Source organism: Neoarius graeffei, chromosome 10 (assembly GCF_027579695.1).
Source record: "Neoarius graeffei isolate fNeoGra1 chromosome 10, fNeoGra1.pri, whole genome shotgun sequence".
Classification (NCBI taxonomy): Eukaryota; Metazoa; Chordata; class Actinopteri; order Siluriformes; family Ariidae; genus Neoarius; species Neoarius graeffei.
In genome coordinates this window covers 58,464,430-58,487,503 of record NC_083578.1, presented here as the reverse complement: position 1 = coordinate 58,487,503, position 23,074 = coordinate 58,464,430, and the positions used below count along the sequence as shown (strand labels likewise).

The window sequence follows — 23,074 nt, the reverse complement described above, 5'->3', positions numbered from 1 at the left end:
CCATGCACACCATTGTTGTTCAGTGTTCTCCTGATGGTTGACTCATGAACATTAACATTAGCCAATGTGAGAGAGGCCTTCAGTTGCTTAGAAGTTGCCCTGGGGTCCTTTGTGACCTCGCCGACTATTACACGCCTTGCTCTTGGGGTGATCTTTGTTGGTCGACCACTCTTGGGGAGGGTAACAATGGGCTTGAATTTCCTCCATTTGTACACAATCTGTCTGACTGTGGATTGGTGGAGTCCAAATTCTTTAGAGATGGTTTTGTAAACTTTTCCAGCCTGATGAGCATCAACAATCCTTTTTCTGAGGTCCTCAGAAATCTCCTTTGTTTGTGCCATGATACACTTCCACAAACATGTGCTGTGAAGACCAGACTTTGATAGATCCCTGTTCTTTAAATAAAACAGGGTGCCCACTCACACCTGATTTTCATCCCATTGACTGAAAACGCGGGCGGCATGATGGTGTAGTGGTTAGCGCTGTTGCCTCACAGCAAGAAGGTCCGGGTTCGAGCCCCGTGGCCGGCAAGGGCCTTTCTGTGCGGAGTTTGCATGTTGTCCGCGTGGGTTTCCTCCGGGTGCTCCGGTTTCCCCCACAGTCCAAAGACATGCAGGTTAGGTTAACTGGTGACTCTAAATTGACCGTAGGTGTGAGTGTGAATGGTTGTCTGTGTCTATGTGTCAGCCCTGTGATGACCTAGCGACTTGTCCAGGGTGTACCCCGCCTTTCGCCCATAGTCAGCTGGGATAGGCTCCAGCTTGCCTACGACCCTGTAGAACAGGATAAAGCAGCTACAGATAATGAGATGAGATGATTGAAAACACCTGACTCTAATTTCACCTTCAAATTAACTGCTAATCCTAGAGGTTCACATACTTTTGCCACTCACAGATGTAATATTGGATCATTTCCTTCAATAAATAAATGTCCAAATCTAATATTTTTGTCTCATTTGTTTAACTGGGTTCTCTTTATCTACTTTTAGGACTTGTGTGAAAATCTGATGATGTTTTATGCAGAAATATAGAAAATTCTAAAGGGTTCACAAACTTTCAAGCACCACTGTACTTTGTAAAGTGAAAAATCATAATTATGGTCATAATTTGAACATAAAAGCTGTATGTGATTTTTGCAAACCATACTTTAGATTCTGTTGAAAAAAATTAACCATACACAGTTTATGTTGCAGAAAAAAATATATATAGTTCAATGTTTTTAATACTTTTTTATTGTGGTTTTCCATTTCTATAAATGACTCAGGAACCCAACTTTTTTATATCAAGATGAAATCCTCCATGTTGCTTTATAGATTATAAACAAGCCAGCCAGAACTAGCAGACTCCACTCACCACAGAGGTGTTGAGGCCAGACATTACAGGGTCATGAACCTCACCACAGCTGCTGCCTTCCTGCTCACAGGCCGGGATGAGTTTAACAACCTTTTCTGGGTCTGTGGCCGTCTTCACGTCCGATAAACCCTTCGCCCATGCTGCCGAGCTCACAAGCCACATGAAGGTGAATACACACGTCACACCGAAATCCTGAAAAGAAGAACCTAATATTTTTGACTGCTTTGATTTTAATTTACCTGATGGCAAATCATTTTTCATTTAAGGTTTATCAATGTAAATCAGTAGCGGTAGTACAGTGTAAAAACTGTATGTAGCATTTTATTTTGTTGGCATAAATTATATTTAAATTATATAAAAAAGGGATATACACTGCCCGTCACGATTATTTGCACCCCTTGTAAATAGTTAAAAGGGTTAGAAAAATCCACTTTTTGGTGAAGTAGCATCATCTCACTTTTAAAAAAAGAGGAAAAATTCAACCTTTAATTGAAATAAATTTATTCAGAGAAAAACAAATCCCTCATCAAGAAATAATTATTCAACACACACACACACACACTTCTTCTTCTTTCTAAATAAACATTAATTTATGTTATGTTTCACACATCTAAGGGAGGGCGGCACGGTGGTGTAGTGGTTAGCGCTGTCGCCTCACAGGAAGAAGGTCCAGGTTTGAGCCCTGTGGCTGGCAAGGGCCTTTCTGTGAGGAGTTTGCATGTTCTCCCCGTGTCTGCGTGGGTTTCCTCCGGGTGCTCCGGTTTCCCCCACAGTCCAAAGACATGCAGGTTAGGTTAACTGGTGACTCTAAATTGACCGTAGGTGTGAATGTGAGTGTGAATGGTTGTCTGTGTCTATGTGTCAGCCCTGTGATGACCTGGCGACTTGTCCAGGGTGTACCCCGCCTTTCGCCCGTAGTCAGCTGGGATAGGCTCCAGCTTGCCTGTGACCCTGTAGAACAAGATAAAGCGGCTAAAGATAATGAGATGAGACATCTAAGGGAATTTGGCTTCTCTGTCACCCATTTGGCCTCTGCATATTTGTATCCCAGTTAATCAGGAAGTCATGGAGTACAGATTGAAATCTCCAGTCAACTCAAAATATGCAATTAAAATGGGAAACATGTTCAGTTACATTGTGTTCACTATAATTTCCAAGGTAATAGTGGCACTTTTTTAAAATAATTATTTCTTGATGAGGGATTTGTTTTTCTCTGAATAAATTTCTTTCAATTTAAGGTTTGATTTTTCTCATTTTTTTCAGTGTGAGATTAAGCTACTTCAACAAAACGTGGGTTTTTCTAACCCTTTTTACTAATCTTTACAAGGGGTGCCAATAATCATGGCAGGCACCGTACATGGAGTTGTAACAGAATGAACTCACAATCATTGGCCCCTTGTTGTTTTCACGATATTTCTCAAAGGCAAAGACATAGACGCTAAGAGCTGCCATGGAGTACAGGAAGGCAAAAACACCGATGGTGACAAAGAACTCGGCAGAGGATGAGTAGTCACCCACGAGGACTAAATTATCAGTTCCACTTCCCTTGCAGGATGGTGCATCAAAATAGACTTGATGGAGCCTGAAAGCAAAGAAAGATGGACTCATTATTTGCCTCATACTGTATGGCTAATGAATCACTGAAAAAAAAACCCTAAATATTTTAATTTGTTTAATTGTTTTTAAAAAGTGTACCATTTATAAAATGGTAAAAAATATTTAAATCACTTTGTTAAATGTTCTAAATATTTAAATTTATGCTTTAGTTAGCATTTGCTGTACATTGAGGAAGCCTTATCAACTACAATAAGGTCAAAAAATACATATACATTTTTCCATCATTTTAAAAAGCACTGAACATGTCATGTACCTGAATGGGTATTCAAACTCTACATTTATCCTTGGGTTGCTCTCTGATCTGTTTTTGCACTCCACACGCATGCAAAAGGAGCCTGAGTAAGTCCCACAGGTGGAAAATGCGAAGATAGCAAACACCTGAAGGCATAAACAGAAAGCACAGTATGGTGTCTTTGAATGCTTGTGTCTATGAAGAAATTCAAGAAAAACAAGAGTAGAAAGGGGAACAGTGTGGGTCTATCTGTAAGTTAGTTCAAGCATTTAAAAATTTCTTGTATAAAATTAGAAACATTTTCTATAAACACCACCTTCGTATCCAGTGCACCACCTTTGTATCCAGTGCATGTCTAACTAGAGCTAGAGTCCATCCCAGCTATCAGTACAATACAATTGAACACTTGCAAAATCTTAATTCAAAGTAAAGACTCTCTACATTTGGCAATATCATTATATAGATAAGTAAACTGGATTTTCCTGGTCTGCCTTAAATCTGTAAGTTGAGTCACTGAGAAATGAAATGTACAGTGGTGTGGGATGCAGTTGGAGGAAGGTTTGAATGAAGAATGAAGCTACTAAATATCACAGAGATCCATGGCCATCTGTCACACAGTGGAACTGGAGTCTGGTTGGATACAGCCACACATGATATTATGGGAGATTCCGAGCAGATCACTACAGCAAACAGTGTGAACCAAACCAGTTGAAATCAAACTGAACAAGACCAAAACTAAACGAAGGCACACCAGAACAGAAAACATCAAAGTTTAGTAGCACCAACAGTGAACATAGGAAAGGAATTTCAAAAGCCAAATGGGAAGATAGGAACTACGACATAAATTTGGTAAATTTGGTTTAAATAACACAGGGTGTTTCAAAAAATTTGATATTATTTGAGATGTACAGTGGTGCTTGAAAGTTTGTGAACCCTTTAGAATTTTCTATATTTCTGCATAAATATGATCTAAAACATCATCAGATTTTCACACAAGTCCTAAAAGTAGATAAAGAGAACCCAGTTAAACAAATGAGACAAAAATATTAGACTTGGACATTTATTTATTGAGGAAAATGATCCAATATTACATACCTGTGAGTGGCAAAAGTATGTGAACCTCTAGGATTAGCAGTTAATTTGAAGGTGAAATTAAAGTCAGGTGTTTTCAATCAATGGGATGACAATCAGGTGTGAGTGGGCACCCTGTTTTATTTAAAGAACAGGGATCTATCAAAGTCTGATCTTCATAACACATGTTTGTGGAAGTGTATCATGGCATGAGTGGTGTAGGGGGCTCTGGATAGAGGTAGCACCTTTGTTGACTGACAGCTGCACCCTATAAGGTGGTTAGCCAACATTGGACCTCGTCTATCTCCTAAATCTCTCACGTGCTGGCTCCAAGCGCCACACCACAGTAAACCGCTTCAGCTGGCAGGCTAAACTATGTGAGGGGGTGATGCTGACACAGCATCACTGGGCGGAAGAACTTCTTCGGGAAGTCAATGGCCAGGGTGGAAGGACTCCTACGTGAGCTCCAATGCCTATGTGTCCAGGGCCAGGGCGATCCACCAAGTTAAAGGGGAAACTCAGCTGTGGCTAACGGCTGGAGAAGAGATGGGCACCACCAAGCCCTTTTGCCCAAGAGACACCATCATGAAGACAACCAAAACGAACCCCATACTGGATCAGTCGTCGCCTGGGTCAACAAGGACTGTGCTTTCCACCGTACACCAGGACAGAGGTGTTAAGTGTGCTACTGGTGCATCAAAAACCAACCTCCGTGGCAGAGACAACATCATTATCAGAACTTGGAATGTCAGGTCACTAAATCAGATTGGGAAAATCGTAGAGCTAGTTCATGAAATGAATAGGTACCAATGGAACCTCCGGGGCATATGTGAAATGCGATGGAAGAACACAGGAGAAATAACAACAGAAGATGGCCACAAGATGCACTATAGTGGGAAACAAGACACACATGAAGAAAGTGTGTGCTTCTTCATGCATAAAAATATAAAAAAAAAACCTCAGTAATGGGATACCGACCAGTTTCCAGTAGAATCATCACCATCAACTTAAAAGCAGCCCCTTTAAACATCACAGTTATCCAAACTTATGCACAAGTGACCACCCATAGTGAGGAAGAGGTAGAAGACTTCTACAACCAACTTCAAGGAGTCATCGACGACACACCTAAGAAAGATCACCTAATAGTACAAGGTGATTGGAATGCCAAAGTCGGAGTAGATTCTCAGAGACAGTGGATAGGCAATTGTGGACCCTCCTGTAATCCTCTGACAAATGATAGAGGCCTCCAGCTTCTAGAGTTTGCTGCCACTAACAACATGGTCTTGGCAAACACACTTGGCACCCACAAACCATCAAGATGGACATGGCATACTCCAGATGATCAGCATTGGAATCAGATTTATTATATTCTAGTCCCAAAGTGCTTCCATTCAGGAGTGAACACCACACGAACCTGCAGCTTCCCCGGGGCAGACATTGGAAGTGATCATAACCTGGGGTTGATGACCATCAAAACACGCTTGAAGAAGATCATTAAGCCAAAGTTTACTCGACTGAGATTTAACCTGGACAAGCTAACAGACCCCAGATTGAGGGAGGAGTTCCAAGCAAGGATTGGAGGGAGGGTCGCTCCACTGACAATTATTGACGAGAACAGCTTGGAGATAGAATCAGCAGTCAGCGAGATAAACTCAGCAATGGTTGAAGCAGCCAAAGAAATCTTGGGCAGACATCAGCGCCCGAAAAAACCATGGGTCACAGCCCAAGCACTAGAGCTATGTGATCAAAGAAGAGAGCTTAAGAAGACCAAAGGTTCCCCAGGAGGAGCCCAGCTATACAGGGAAGCCAACAACAAAGTGAGGAAAGAGCTGAAGAAAGCCAAAGAAGTCTGGATTGAAAAACAATGCGCTGAAATTGATGAAAACTTGGAGAAGAATAACACCAAAAAAGCCTACCAAGTGGTAAAAAATCTTACCACTAAGAGACAAGGAAGACCAACATGCATCCTGAACAAGGCAGGGAAATGCTTACATGAAGAGAAAGAAATTCTGGTTAGATGGGCAGAGTACTGCTCTGAGCTTTACAACCACCAGCTCAATGGTAATCCTGCAGTGCTAGACTGCCCAGAAGCAAACCCAGATAATCATTTACATCCCATCCTACATGATGAAGTTGAAGTGGCAGTAAAGGAACTAAAACAAGGGAAGTCAGCAGGAGTTGATAATATACCTGCTGAATTGGTCCAAGCAGGAGGAACGGTTATGATCACCACTCTTACCATCATTTGCACTGGGATATGGCCAACCCCCTGGACCTGATCACTCATCATCACACTTCCCAAGAAAGGCAACCTACAACAATGCCAGAACTACCACGCCATCAGCCTGATAAGCCACCTAAGTAAAGTTATGTTGAAAATCATACTAAACAGACAAAAACCTGTAGCAGAGACCATCATCGCCGAAGAACAAGCAGGTTTCAAAGCCGGACGAAGCACCACTGAGCAAATATTTAATTTAAGAATAATAGGTGAGAAATACCTCCAACATCGCAGCACGGTGGTGTAGTGGTTAGCGCTGTCACCTCACAGCAAGAAGGTCCGGGTTTGAGCCCCATGGCCGGTGAGGGCCTTTCTGTGCAGAGTTTGCATGTTCTCCCCGTGTCCGCGTGGGTTTCCTCCGGGTGCTCCGGTTTCCCCCACAGTCCAAAGACATGCAGGTTAGGTTAACTGGTGACTCTAAATTGACCATAGGTGTGAATGTGAGTGTGAATGGTTGTCTGTGTGTCAGCCCTGTGATGACCTGGCGACTTGTCCAGGGTGTACGCTGCCTTTCGCCCGTAGTCAGCTGGGATAGGCTCCAGCTTGCCTGCGACCCTGTAGAAAAGGATAAAGCGGCTAGAGATAATGAGATGAGATACCTCCAACATCAACAAGACCTGTATCACATTTTTGTGGACTTCAAGAAGGCCTTTGACAGGGTGTGGCAAACAGCCCTATGGACAACTATGAGGAAATATAACATCAATGCCAACCTTGTCAGAGTGATCAAACAACTTTACAACAAGGCTACAAGTGCAGTTCTCATGAATGGCAGCATAGGTGAATGGTTCCGCACTACTGTGGGAGTACACCAAGGTTGCCTCCTGTCACCCACCCTCTTCAATATCTTCCTAGAGAGGATCATGGAAGAGGACCTGGAAGTAGAGCCCTGCACTCCCGCGGGAGTCCCGCGGGACCCGCCGCAAAGCAGTGCGGCGCGGGGCAAATTTTGAAAGCTCATTGCGGGCGCGGGCGGGACCGGAAGTGCACATATGCGGTGCGGGCGGGGCCGGTGACAAGCTGCAGTCCCACTAACTAAAAACGTGTTTGAAATAAAATTTATAAATTATTAATTTATGTCTATCATATATAATTTGTGCCGGATATTTTATTTGGCATTAATAAAAACATTTTAAGATGCCTAAATTTGCAGAGAGAGTCAGATTGCCAGATTGAGTGAGGAATGGCATCTTAAATTTGCCATTGATCACCCTAACGGGAAATCTTTTGATCACTCTAATGACTCACAGTTCACACCCAGCTAGCAAGAGAACCATGAGTGAAGTGATTTACTGCTTGCGTTAGTCTACAACTCTAATCAGAGAGACAGGTTACACAGTGACGGTAGGCTTGACTCAATGCTATCCCAGAAATCCTTCCTGTAATATGCAAATTTGGCCGCCTCTGATTGGACAGCCAAATTTGCATATTACAGGAAGGATTTCTGGGATAGCATTGAGTCAAGCCTACCGTCACTGTGTAACCTGTCTCTCTGATTAGAGTTGTAGACTAACTCGAGCAATAAATCAATTCACTTCTCTTACTAGCTCTGCTTTGCAATAAAAAAAAAAAAACACTATTGGTACAAAGCAAGCCCATTCACTTTTTTATGCTGATCAGAGAATTACAATGGTTTCTCATGTGATAAAAATGTGCGATTCGTGATTAAATATTTTAATCGCTTGACAGCACTAATTATTATTATTAGAGACACTACATGCTGAATTCAGAAACAAGGTAAATAATAACAAATGTGAACGTGAGCTGTAGATATTTATGCTCAAATCCACTCAAAGTAGGGGGCAGAGCACCATCACGCTGTGTCAAGACAAGAACTTTCCTGAGAAATAACGTGAACGTCTGCATCATGTGGGATTTGCAGGCGGGAGCGGGACTGAAAATCATAATTTTTTTGTGGGCGCGGGCGGGAGCGGGACTGAAAATCATAATTCTTTGCGGACGGGAGCGGGACTGCACAATGCGGGCGCAGGCGGGAGCGGGACTGAAAAATCCGACCCACGCAGACCTCTACCTGGAAGATCATGAAGGCACAGTTTCCATCAGGGGTAGAACCATCACCAACTTAAGGTTCGCGGACAACATAGATGGCCTTGTGGGAACTGAGGATGAATTGGCTAGCCTGGTGGAACATCTCAACCAAGAAGCATCTACATATGGCATAGAAATCAATGCTGAAAAGACTAAACTCATGACCAACAACATCCAAGGCATCAACTCAGAAATCAGAGTCAGTGGAACAGTCCTAGAAACAGTGAAATCATTTACGTAAATATCTTGGATCAATTATAGCAGATGAAGGCTCAAAACCTGAGATTCTGGCAAGGATTTCCCAAACATCAGCAGTGATAGCAAGACTCCAAACCATCTGGAAAGATAAGAACATCAAACTGCACTTTAAGGTAGAGTTAATGCGCTCCCTTGCTTTATCAGTCTTCCTTTATGCCTGTGAAACATGGACTCTTACAGCAGAACTACAAAGAAGGATTCAGGCAACAGAAATGAGATGCTAGAGAAAGATCCTAGTCTCACATTAGCTAATGTTAATGTTCACGAGTCAATCATCAGGATTACACTGAACAACAATGGTGCGCATGGCAGGGTTGCAAAGAGAAAGCCACTGCTCACCAAAAAGAACATTGCTGCTCATCTGCAGTTTGCTAAAGTTCACGTGGACAAGCCAGAAGGCTATTGGAAAAATGAGACCAAAATAGAACTTTTTGGTTTAAATGAGAAGTGTTATGTTTGGAGAAAGGAAAACACTGCATTCTAACATAAGAACCTTATCTCATCTGTGAAACATGGTGGTGGTAGTATCATGGTTTGGGCCTGTTTTGCTGTATCTGGGACAGGACAGCTTGCCATCATTGATGGAACAATGAATTCTGAATTATACCAGCGAATTCTAAAGGAGAATGTCAGGACATCTGTCCATGAACTGAATCTCAAGAGAAGGTAGGTCAGGCAGCAAGACAACGACCCTAAGCACAAAAGTCCTTCTACCAAAGAATGATTAAAGAAGAATAAAGTTAATCTCTTGGAATGGCCAAGTCAAAGTCCTGACCTTAATCCAATCGAAATGTTGTTGAAGGACCTGAAGCGAGCAGTTCATGTGGGGAAACCCACCAACATCCCAGAGTTGAAGTTGTTCTGTATGGAGGAATGGGCTAAAATTCCTTCAAGGCAGTGTGCAGGACTGATCAACAGTTACCGGAAATGTTTAGTTGCAGTTACGGCTGCACAAGGGGGTCACACCAGATACTGAAAGCAAAGGTTCACATACTTTTGCCACTCACAGATATGTAATATTGAATCATTTTTCTCAATAAATAAATGATCAAGTATAATATTTTTGTCTCATTTGTTTAACTGGGTTCTCTTTGCCTACTTTTAGGACTTGTGTGAAAATCTGATGATGTTTTAGGTCATATTTATGCAGAAATATAGAAAATTCTAAAGGGTTCACAAACTTTCAAGCACCATTGTAAATATCCCAGAAACTACACAGTCTAGGCAAATGAAACTGAACAGTCTTAATGTTGAGCAATATAAGATTTATTCTTCAAAATCTGAATGAGAAATCCAAAGGTATGTGGATTCCATGAACGGTTTCACAAATTTTCAATATGCACACCGCTTGAGACATAAACACATAGACAGCCTTCCTCTTTGAACTTTTTGTGCCATGTCCAAATCTGCATTGCATTTGGTGCATTTTTAGAGAATTCTCTCATAAATGCACGCTGCACAGTCTTGTTCGACTGTGTTCGAGCGTACTCTAACACACAAAATGCCTTTTCTTTTCAGTGAATGGCATTTCTATACCTAAAAAGATGAAAATAAAAAACATTAAACAGAAAATTTTCACCTGTTTCCACACATGCTGTTAAAATTTGAGGTCAATTGAACGAGAATTGGCAAAGCTATTAGAGTGTGAAATTATATCAAATTTTTTGAAACACCCTGTATAACGAATGTCAAAGGTTTATATTCACACTGTACATTTTATTAACCATCTTAGAATGAAATGAACATGGTGTCAGACCCATGTATCGAATTGGATTTGTGTCAAAACAATTAAATGTAATTTTTTTCAAACAGCAAACCAAAGTATAAACTGGGAACCGGGCCTCTGGGGGCACAGCAATACATACATTACACAGGTACATACATTACATGTAGTACACAAAGAAAACTTTGATTAGTTTTTTTTCATGTGGTACTTTAAATATTACATTCAATGACAAATCTAATCCTATACTGTGCATGTTTTTTTCCAAAGCCAGTTGTGTCTCAATTTGTGTCTCAAGTTCTGTCTTGCAATAAACTATTTTACCAACGTTAATAAATATGCATTCACCATTACATCTAAAAAGAAAATAAAATAGCAATATTGAGATTTGTATGTACTGTAAGTATTCATACAATTATTCATAAAATGTAAGATGTCATACAAGCACCACCAGATGTCAGTACTATGCCAGTATGACATTATTCCTCCCAGCTGCATGAAACCTTCTGCATGAGACCTTGACATGTCAGCATATTTCTGTGGCCTATACAATGGATTCATAGTGTCTTTGGGTTTAACAAAATTATAAACATACAGTTAAAGAATTAAGAAATGGTTGAGAAGCACTTACCCATTCCAGGACTTTGATGAAGCCCAGAGGCACTTTCAGCACCCTGAATTGTCCATTAGCAACTAACTGTTAACAGCAAAATAAAAACAGTAGGTGTATTAATTTCTTATTAAAAATAAAGGTGATAGCTGAACCACATGCTGTAGGAAAATAAACATCACCATAAATAACTATGCTTGAGGTAAATAGGTGGCTTGTTGTTGGTGGTTTTTTTTTTTTTTTACTATTTTCTGTGTATCCTTGGTAATTTTGTAGTAACATCACACTACAGCCCCTCAGCCTCACATAATTATAAACTTCCATGGATCACAGGCACTTACATTTAGCATTTTCAAACTTTTTGGAGAGGGCATATAAAAGATGCTTTAAATGTCCACAATAAAAAAAAATGCCATGTTATGAGGACCCAATATACCTTAGGACTGACTGGAAAGGCATTCAGGCCATTGGGATAGGCAATGTTAACACTGTGGAGCACTGTTTCTCAAAGTGTGGGCTGCGGACCACCACACAGCAAAATCCCCAGTGTTGAATTAACACCCAGAGTGTTTATATATGTTCAATTGGTCACAAATTAACTCTGAAAGTTCCTTTCAGAGTTAATTTGTGACCAATTGGACATATATAAACACTCTGGATGTTAACTCAACACTGGGGATTTTGCTGTGCAGTGGTCTGCAAGCAACCCCTGGTGGTCCGCAAGTTGATGTCATAAAATATCACGCTTTATCAGTGTTTCTCAAATCACCTATGTGACTCCAAAAGCAAAGTCCTGAGTAGCACAGATGAGTGGTTTTCTATATTGAATAAAGTCCTATGTAAATTCAAATAGTAGCCTATTATTTGAATTTGTCTGACATGAAGCAAGCCAAGAGTTTTGCGACACTGCCTATAGCGACGTCAATTTAGGTTACACTTTCATCTCAACGTCACCTCTAAACGTGGAGGGAATGTGGAATGCGGAGGAACTACGAGTAACCAAATTAGACTTAGCATCAAATTGTCAAAAAGATAATGGATCGGTGGCTGAAGATCGGGTCAGTCAAAAGAAAAGCACAAGAAACATCTGATAAAAGCAAAGACAAAGTGCAAAGTCATGATGATTCTTTGTTTGAGAAAACAAAGCAGTGCAACCGGATCAATGTGGCCCCCAATATGAGATTAAAACTGTCCAGTTTGGAGCCAGACATTGCTTCACTGATGTACCAGAATAAGCAGCATCATTCTTCCCATTAAGATAAGGACAACAATAAGTGAGTTGGCTATACTATTTGTAAAACTGTCATTTCATTAGTGTGTAATTTGTAACATACTGTTGAAGTAGGCTCATTATTTTTTGTTCGGGATATTTAAGGGGTTAGGTGGTCTGCAATATTTTTTTTTTTAAATGGATAAAGTGGTCTTTTGTCTGAAAAAGTTTGAGAAATACTGCTGTAGAGCCTGGAGAAGGCACAAGGTGATGCCAATTTCGCAGCATTACAGGCTTCCTGGAGTAGAATGTCTTTGGTCAGGGGCGTCAGAAGCATTTTTAATGTGGGGGGGACACACTGGCGGGGGGTCTGGGGGTCCTCCCCAGAAAATTTTTAATTAATTAGATGCCATTTCCTGCATTCTGGTGTATTTTTAACAGGTTGTTAAACACCTACTTTTACCTACAAAAGTCACTTAATTCAATGACTATTTTAGAGACTCAACAATAAGTCCTCATTCAACTAGTCCATATATTCATCAGCCTGTTTTTAAACCCACCGCTACGCCTACACTGAAAAAAATTAAACATTGGCTCAAATTAAAAAAATTGAGGTAATCGATCACACCTAATATTGTAGTGTTATACAATATAAATAATTCATTTGATTTGACCTGAAATATTTAACTTCATGTAAACCAATTTCTGATGGTTGAACCAAAGCAATTATTTCAGATTTTCCTAAATTAAAATAAATAAAAAAATTTTTTAAAGATTTTGTTTGGGGTTTTTTCACCTTTATTTAATAGGACAGTGTAGAGACAGGAAATGAGCTGGAGAGAGATCAGGAAATGACCTCAGGTCAGAATCGAACCCAGGTCCCCGGATTTATGGCATGGCACCTTAGTCGACTGAGCCACAGCACCGCCAAATGCATTGGTTTTAAAATATTCAGGTTTAACAAAGATTATTTATAAATAATCTTTGTTAAACCTGAATATTTTAAATTCATTTAAACAACTTTTGAATATGGGAGCAAACTATTTTTTTTATTCACTGGAATGAAAACAAATACATTAAATGAACAACAGCTTTGTTTCACTTTTTTCAGTGTAAGATAATGAGATGAATGTGACACAATTTATCACCAACAATTACTTTATGGGTGCATTTTACTTTTTAGTTTGTGTTTCCTTTTTTATTTAGTTTTAGATGTAACACAACATGTCACTGGGCCAAGCAATAGTGACACTCAACTGTATGTTTAAAAATAAGAATATTCATAATTTCACACAATGAACAGGCATGACATGGCATCATGCAAACTTCATAATACAAAATCACACTGTGTCAAGCAACGGTGACACATAAAAAATAACTTCACACAATGAACAGGTGCAATTTTGTTCACCACCAACAGTGACTTTAGTGGGTGCATTTGACTTTTTTTCCGATTTAGTGATACTCATAACAAAAATGACATGGCATCATGCAGTCTTCATAACACAAAATCACACTGTGTCAAGCAACGACACAAAAAAGAGAACTTCACACGATGAACAAGTGCAGTTTTGTCAACCTGCATGCAATGGTGGTACTACAGTAACATTTACAGATTAGTATAACAAATAGATTTATAGATATAACTCCTTCTTACATTGGTGCTACCACAATTTCTACCACTTCATAACGTTTATCCCCCTTTCCTTCACAATCCACCCAGAATAACATTCATCTCTCTCCATCACTTTCCTTTCTACTATTCCTTCCCCATACACTGATTTCCCATGTTACTTTCCAGAAAACTGGCAAAGACCAGACAAAACAAGTTCTTCAAATCAAACAGGGAATCAATAAATATCATCAGAGCAGACTTGACCTCATTCTTGGCATTACAATAAGGTCAGCCTACTGGGTTTGAATTAAATGATAGCTAACATTAAGTTAGCTGATACATCTCCTAACATTGACTAGCCAGCTAACTGCACTAACATTTCCATTGGGACAAAAAAAAAAACCTGTCCTGTGGGGAAATTTTGACTGACTTTCCACTTCTTTGTAAAGAATTTCCTTATGTCCATTGTGTCTGGGGAGGGAGCAAATACTGCAAACAATTCATCATCAACCAAGAATACCCCATTAGGCTAAGCTTATTTCATTGTTTAGTTGAACATCAATTTAACGTGGCCTAGGGTTAATTTTGAGGGCATATAACAAAAGAATAAGGTTTTAGCAAAAGCTAGACATTGTGAGGTGGCAATGGGGATGACATCACCTCCTCCACTTTCCAGCAGCTGCACCAACATTTCTCTGCTCGCACTGAGATTCACTTCACTTGCGTGCGGTGAGTTGTTGTAGGTAACGCCCAGAAAACCCGGAGTGGATTTTCTATGGTATGTGTATTCTCTTATCGATCAAGTGGAATGGATTCTTTCACGAAGCAATAGAAACAGCACTGGGTGAACTCATATTTTATGTTAAATGTGTGTGTGTGGGGGGGTGTCCAAACAAAGAATTATGAAATGTGAGGGGGACACGTCCCCTTCACATTCAATGGTGGCGACGCCCATGCCTTTGGCGCTCATGAGGAGATGCTTGTCACAGTAAGATCTGGACACTCAGCCCGCCTACAGGCCATGGTGAAGATATGCATCACTCTCATTGAGGCTCTCAGTTCTCAGTAAGGCTAACATTACTGGGCCCACCTTAGGAGATTTTGTGCCAGGCAAAGGGAGTCATCTGACCTCATGCTGCACTATTAATGTTCCTGACTGAATGTCTCAGAACAGGGAAGAGGAACTCGTTTACCAGACAGGCCAACCTCAGTTCCAGCAGGCTGATGCCTTTTAATCTCACACACATCTGCATGCACTCAGTACACCTGCAGCACTACTCTGCCCCATCCAGTAAGGCAGGGGTCCATGGGGACTATCTTTGCCTGATGGGACGCCACTCCCAAAGGAGGCCCCGTTCATGAGAAAAGCCTTATGTCTCCATTGAGCTAGAGCTTTTTTATTTGGGGTCTGGCTACAGGCTGATAACCCACTTCCGAAGGTCTCGCCAGGCTGATAATCCACTTCCGAAAGTCTCTCCATACCAGCAGACCAAATGGAACTATAGGGTGGCTAGCAATCTCGGTGAATCTAGCTTCATGCTAAATAATTGTGTGGCCTGTTTTGGTGTTACAGAGTTCTTTACTGAATCCACTGTTAGACTGATCAACGTAATTTATGCAAGTATGGTGGACATGCCCCAAACGACTTGCTCCATTGTGAAGGCACACAGGAGGTCAATTGTACAATTATAGCGCTATCCTGATGCCTCAGGCCATTAGAGATAACATCATTGCTTGGCATTAGACAGGGGCTGAAAGGTAAAACTTTGAATTAGAGGACATGCTCTTAGAAGGCAAACCTCAAAAGTATCTGTCACCTGGAGGGAAATTGAGAGTTTAGAGCCATACTGAGCAAAACGGAAGCAGGCTTCTCAATATTTTTGCCAAATACAGCCCTGCAGCAGCCAAATAGATTGTTCTATATAGTTTTGGTTTCATCCTGAGTCATGCCCATGGTCATAATCAACCTCAGTCTAGATGGAAAGACAGGTTGCAGTAACCACTGTCTATACTTTATTATTTTGTGTTATGTCAATATATTTTTTCCTCGATTACTATTTTAGTTTTTTCTGACCTTTATATTTCTGACCACATTTTGTCAATATTCAACTAAATAAAAGAGATATATACTGTAGTCTAATCTAAATGCCAGTACCCCAATACAGATGAATAACTTCACAAAAATTAACATATCGGATATAACACTGCCACATTTAATTTGCTTCAATTGTAAAGACCATGTAAAAGTAATTTGCGTAATTACGATGGTTTCTGTTTACTGATAATTACATTGCAAAGACATATTAACAGCAGAGCTAGTTACATAGCTAGCTAAATACAGTGTAGATTAAACTTGCTAATCACATTCTTTCTGATCAGGTAAAAGCCTGATAACCATGGACTAAAACGACGATAGTGTTAAGTTTGCAAACTTATGTTCAGTTTCTTTATTCTACTTTGTTATATGTAGTGGGTGTGTTTTCTGTTGCCATTGTCACGGTGTGGGAGAGGAACATAAAAGAGATAACAGTAACTGTCCTGTCCACTGCTTCTCCTCCGCTCATAAACAAACTGTTCACAGAGCTACCGTAGTATGAGCAGAGTAATTCCTGCCCCAATGAGCCTCTCTTAGCACTTGCTGTAATTTCCATTTTTGACCAATCCTTGACTTGCAAGTGACGAAAAGCAAATGGATGTCGGCCATGTTGGTGGATATACAAATACGGGGTCAAGTGACATTCCATACAAAGCATAGTTACGCGTGCAGAACTTTCTTTGTTTCTCCACTGCTTTAAGCATTCTTTTAGCTATGCCATATCTTTGTGCTGTATATGGTTGTGGTCACAACAGTACTCGTGATCGTGGCATGTTCTGATTTTTTAGAATTCCGTCCATGATTCAGAAAGGGGGCGAGGAAACTCTGAGGCTTAGTACAGAGAGGAGACGAGCACGGCTGAACAACATCGGCAGGGCTGATCTAACAGAGGCTAAAACCAAAATAGCTCGTGTTTGCAGTAATCATTTTATCTCAGGTGAGATTCGAAAGCTTTCTCAATAATATTATGGAAGAATTTTATTTCATGTTGCTAGAATTTTGCGATAAAATGAGCGTTCTCTTGTCGTGGTTCACTCAGTCGTTGTTATGATTTTAACACGTGTATTACTATTTCGCTTCTAGGAGCGCCAGCAAAATTATACGATAGAAACAATCCAGACTGGGCATCCACTCAGAAAATGGGCTATGTTTCATCCAAGGTCAGACTTGATTCTTTGGCAGCCAAACCAGATAGAACGCGATATCTGGGTACTCAATGGTCGGTAGAAGCGTCTTATCTTCAGAAAAGTCTGACTTTTTTAAAATAATATGGGTCAAAACCACACATATCTATCTTCTCTTTGTATCGAATCTTCGCTCGACCGTTCAAATCGTGGTAATACTGAGAAAATTCAGCATTGTTTACAGACACACTTTCAGCGGCTGCCATCCTAGTTGCTTTGTATATCCACCATCATGGCGGACGCTCATGATGTAGCACATTTTGATCATGTGGTTGCAAGTCATCTATAGGTGCAATTATAGCTCTATTAAGTTCAGTGGGGTGTTGAGCATGCTGCTCCACAACTGCACCTCAAGAAAGGCAACCAAATCAGCTTATATCTGTCTTACAGCAACATGAATTTAAAGTGCGATGAAGTTGAGAATGTAGACTACCAATTGCTGAATGTCTGATATACAGTATGTGGTTGGTCTCTGCCCCTGTAGATGAATCACCACTGTTGTAAAAACCTTGCTTAACTTAACAGTAAACACATAATGGGAATCATCCTGAGACAGCCTTGTAAGACAACCCATCACATGCCATTTTCTGTTCTGCTTCTAGGATTTTGCAAGTGCAAGTGTAATAACCTGCAATTAATGGGGCATTTATATTTGCTGTAGAAGCAAAGTGTTGAAAAGGGATTTCCAGTTTCTCTGAAAAAGTATTGCCAAGATGCTTCAGACTTTACTGTAATCTGAGAATGTTAAGTCAGACAAAGGTGTAACATACACTCGCCAGTCACTTTAATAGTATCATGTGGACACCCGGTCATTCTTCCAATTATCCAATCGACCAATCAATGGGCAGCAGCTCAAAGTATAAAATCATACATTCACAGGTCAAGAGGTTGGGTTAGTGTTTATTTCATTCATCATAATTTGGAAAATGTGATCTTAGTTACTTTGACTGGTTGTTAGTGCCAGATAGACTGGTCTGAGTATTTCATAAATTGCTGATCTCCTGGGATTTTCACACACAACAGTCTATAGAGCTTACATAGAATGATGCAAAACACATCTAGTGAGCATCAGTTTTGCAGGCAGATATACCTTGTTGATGAGAGAGGTCAGAGGAGAATGCTTCAAACTGACAGGAACTCTACAGTGACTCAAATGTAGAATGTACATTTGCAACTCTTTACAACCGTGGTGAGCAGAAAAATATCTCAGAATGCACAACACAGTGAAGCGTGTGGTGGACGTGCTTCAACAGCAAAACACCACATCAGATTGCACTCATCTGAAACTGATCTGAAAAATAACACGTGATATTTTTGGGTTTTTTTTCAGTCTGTTCACAAAGAAAGCCCTAAGGGCAAAGGCCAGTTTTGGGGAAACCCTTCCAAAAAAGGTTTTCCAAATAGAACTGCTTTAGGAAGCTAAGAAACCTAAAGTATACTGTTTACCAAGCTACCAAGATTGCTGAGTGATGTACAGTTGCACAGATCCAATTTGGACAAATGATCAAAACATTAAAGCAAAAACAAAATTATTTTGTGTTTAGGGTGGTGTAGTGGTTAGCACTGTTGCCTCACAGCAAGAAGGTTATGGGTTCAAGCCCGGTGGCCAACGGGGGCCTTTCTGGGTGGAGTTTGTATGTTCTCCCCGTATCTGTGTGGGCTTCCTCCGGGTGCTCTGGTTTCCCCCACAGTCCAAAGACATGCAGGTTAGGCTAACTGGTGGCTCTAAATTGACCATGAATGGGAATGGTTGTTTGTCTCTATGTGTCAGCCCTGTGATGATTTGGTGACTTGTCCAGGGTGCGCCCTGCCTCTTGCCCATAGTCAACTGGGATAGGCTCCAGCTTGCCTGCAACCCTGCACAGGATAAGTGGTTATGGATAATGGATGGATGGATGGATTTTGTGTTTAGAGATGTTTGCATTTTTTTATTTTGTTTTGTTGGTTGTTCAGCTCATTGTTTATCATGAAGAGAGCCATAAGAATAGGCTTATTACTGAATAAGACCTACAGTCAAGCCAGAAAGTCTGCACACCCCTTTCACCTTCTCCACGTTTTATGTTACAGACTTATTCTTCAATAGATTGAGTTCATTTTTTGTCACAAAATTCTTCACAAAATAGCCCATAATGACAAAGTGAAAGCAGGTTTTTAGAAAATATGCAATTTTATTTTACTGACAAAAATAGGTTATTTAGGGGTTACATATCTGTACATACCCTTAGCCTAATGCTTGGTTGATGCACCTTTGGCAGCAATTACAGCTTCAAGGTGTCTTGGGAAAGAAGCTACAAGCTTGGCACACTTGTTTCTGGACATTTTTGCCCATTTCTCTTCGCATATCCTTGCAAGCTCCTTCAGGTTGGATGGGGAGCATCGATACACAATTATTTTCAGCTCCTTCCTCAGATGTTCAATTAGATTCAGGTCTGGGCTCTAGCTGGGCCACTCAAGGACATTCACAGACTTTCTCTGAAGCCACTCCTTTGTTCTCTTGGCTGTGTGCTTCGGGTCGTTGTCATGTTGGAAGGTAAACCTTCGTCCCAGTCTGAGGTCCAGAGCACTCTGGAGCAGGTTTTCTTCAAGGATCTCAGTGTACTTAGCTGCATTCATCTTTCCCTCTATCAGGACTAGTCGCCCCGTTCCTGCTGCTGAAAAATATCCCAACATCACGATGCTGCCACTGCCATGCTTCACTGTAGGGATGACATTAGGCAGGTAATGAGCGGTGCCTGGTTTCCTCCAGACGTGATGCTTGGTATTCTGGCCAAAAAGTTCAATTTTGGTTTCATCAGACTAGAGAATCTTGTTTCTCATGGTTTGAGAGTCCTCTAGGTGCCTTTTGGCAAATTCTAAGCAGGCTGTCATGTGCCTTTTACTAAGGAGTGGCTTCTGTCTGGCCACTCTACCATAAAGGCCTGCTTCATGGAGTGCTGCCTAGATGATGGTTGATCTTCTGAAAGGTTCTCCCATCTCCACAAGGATATGCTGGATCTCTGTCAGAGTGACCCTCAGGTTCCTGTTTACCTCCCTAGCCAAGGCCCGTCTTCCCCAATCGCTCAGTTTGGCTGGGCGGCCAGGTCTAGGAAGAATGTTGGTGGTTCCAAACTTCTTCCATTTATGAATGATGGTGGCCACTGTGCTCTTTGGGACCTGTAAAGCTGCAGCAATTTTTCTGTACTCTTCTCCAGATCTATGCCTTGACACAGTCCTGTTTCTGAAGTCTGCAGATAATTCCTTTGACCCCATGGCTTGGAGTTTGCTCTGACATGCACTGTCAGCTGTGGGACCTTATATAGGCAGGTGTTGGCAATCCCCAATCATGTCCAGTCAATTGAATTTACCACAGGTGGACTCCAATTAAGTTGTAGAAACATCTCAAGCGGTATCAGTGGAAACAAAATGCACCTCAGCTCACTTTTGGGTGTCATATCAAAGGGTGTGCACACTTGTGTACACATGATATTATACATCTTGATTTTTAATAAATTACCACAAATGTCTAAAAAACCTGCTGTCACTTTGTCATTATGGGCTATTTTGTGTAGATTTTTGTGACAAAAAAAGAACTCAATCTATTGTAGAATAAGTCTGTAACATAATAAAACGTGGAGAAGGTGAAAGGGGTGTGCAGACTTTCCGGCTTGACTGTATATGCAACACACATTATGCTCATATGATATTATAGAAATGATAATTCAATACACAACAACAACAACAACAACAGGGGGTTTTAGGCCCAGCGGTGTGTAATAATCAGATTAAGACAAGGGGGAGGGAGTGACGTCAGAAGGTGCGGCTGAACGCGACATCAGTCGGAGATTTCCAACATCATTATCAATAAAACAGTACGATTCACTGATTCAACCCAGAGCGGTTCATTATTCCATTTTAATTTGCATTTTGTAATAAATAAATACATGTACCAGCAATATGCCTCCTCACATTCTTTAATGAGGATGGATCAAGGTGACTAAGGCACAACTGTCACACCAAATCAAATGTTACCTTTGGAGAAAAAAAAAAGAAACATGACAGATGGCTTTGAATGGAAATGATAGTCTGAGTCACACAAACGGCTGGGCACACAAGTCAGCTGCCATTTTCCACAGCCAGCTCTCCAGCTGGAGCTGCAGCTCACCCAAGGCCTTTCGTGCGACTCATTATGATGCGCTTCTTTTATTATTTCGCCTTCCATCAAACACAATTCACAGATCAGCCACTGATTTTTTTAATCACATGCTTGAGGAAAAAACAACAGAAGTATTGTTCTGTGCTCATTCTACGATTTTATTGGAATGAAATATTATAAAAATATAAATCAGTACAACCTCCATGACATAGATATAAAAATAAATAAACAACATAACACCTTGTATATGCTCAGCAAATAATGTCCAGAAGCCTGGCTTAATGGACGAGTATTAGCAAAAAGCCTCGAATGTGTAGAGCATCAGCAGGGCATTTTCTCCTCTGCTCAGATTCTGCCATCAACTGACGAGCGCATCTTCAGAACTGCACAAATAACTGATTTATCATCCTACTGACTATGTCAGTTCTAAATTCATATAACACTGAGATAATGTGCTTTTTTAAATTTTTATTTATTTATTTATTTATTTATTTTGGTGCCTGAAATGTCCTACCTGGTTTACAATGTCCATCTTGGATGCTTGCTGCTAGATTAGAGAAATAGAAAATCAGAGGGAGGTGAAGGCAGTAGCCGAAACAGCTCCACAGCAGAGGGGAGGAGAGTGCATTACCGGAACAGCCGATTCCGTCATACGATGGTGAAAGCGGGGTTGCCAGGTTGGATTAATTAACTTCCAAATGGACTGTTGAGGTGGAAATTTTTCATGCTTTTTTTTTAAATTTCCAAATCAACTCTATGAAAGTCAAAATTTATTTGTACCGTTTGAAGTGAAGTTGAATGATGACCTGCTGTCTTTGAAAAAAAAAATCTGCTTTACAACCCTCATTGAAATCCATCCATTATCCATAACCACTTATCCTGTGCAGGGTCACAGGCAAGCTGGAGCCTATCCCAGCTGACTATGGGCAAGAGGCAGGGTACACCCTGGACAAGTCGCCAGATCATCTCAGGGCTGACACATAGACACAGACAAACAGTCATTCACACTCACGGTCAATTTAGAGCCACCAGTTAGTCTAACCTGCATGTCTTTGGACTGTGGGGGAAACCGGAGCACCCGGAGGAAACCCACACAGACACGAGGTGAACGTGCAAACTCCATACAGAAAGGTCCCTGTTGGCCATTGGATTCGGACCCAGAACCTTTTTGCTGTGAGGTGACAGTGCTAACCACTACACCACCGTGCCGCCCCCAATTGACATGAAATATCAAATGAATTTCATATGATTGTAAGTGAGATTGTGAGATGTGCATTTCAACATGTTATGCCTTCAACCTTGCACATGTGAACTCAAGCAAACATATGGAACTTCATGTGAATGATATATGACAAATAAAACCACATGTCTTTCAGCTCCTGAAAAAAAATAACCTACATTTGAGATAAAAATAATCACATTGGGGGGAAAAAACCTACTTCTGAACATAAATGAATCAGAAAAAAATCAAATATAAAATGTAAAAAACAACAACAACAACCTTCGTATAAAATTATTCATGTGTCAAAAAAATCAAATATGAAAATTAATATATATGCACGTAAAAAAAAATAGGAAACATAAATGTGAAATGTCTAAAAGCCACATCAGGGTCATTAGTGAGAATTTCAGGTCCCCTGACAGT

General features: G+C 40.7%; 1 protein-coding gene across 1 annotated transcript in view; it reads right to left on the bottom strand.

Annotated features, from left to right (window-relative positions):
* Positions 1–21,961, bottom strand: part of sypa (synaptophysin a) — a 29,181-nt gene extending 7,220 nt beyond the window's left edge. Inside the window, exons 1-5 of the mRNA XM_060932723.1 lie at positions 21,944–21,961; positions 11,215–11,280; positions 3,223–3,347; positions 2,736–2,934; positions 1,353–1,544 (exon numbers count right to left, since the gene is read on the bottom strand). Of these exons, the coding sequence (XP_060788706.1) occupies positions 1,353–1,544; positions 2,736–2,934; positions 3,223–3,347; positions 11,215–11,280; positions 21,944–21,961 (600 nt within the window). The remainder of the gene's footprint in view (positions 1–1,352; positions 1,545–2,735; positions 2,935–3,222; positions 3,348–11,214; positions 11,281–21,943) is intronic.
* Between the last annotated feature and the right edge of the window lie 1,113 nt (positions 21,962–23,074).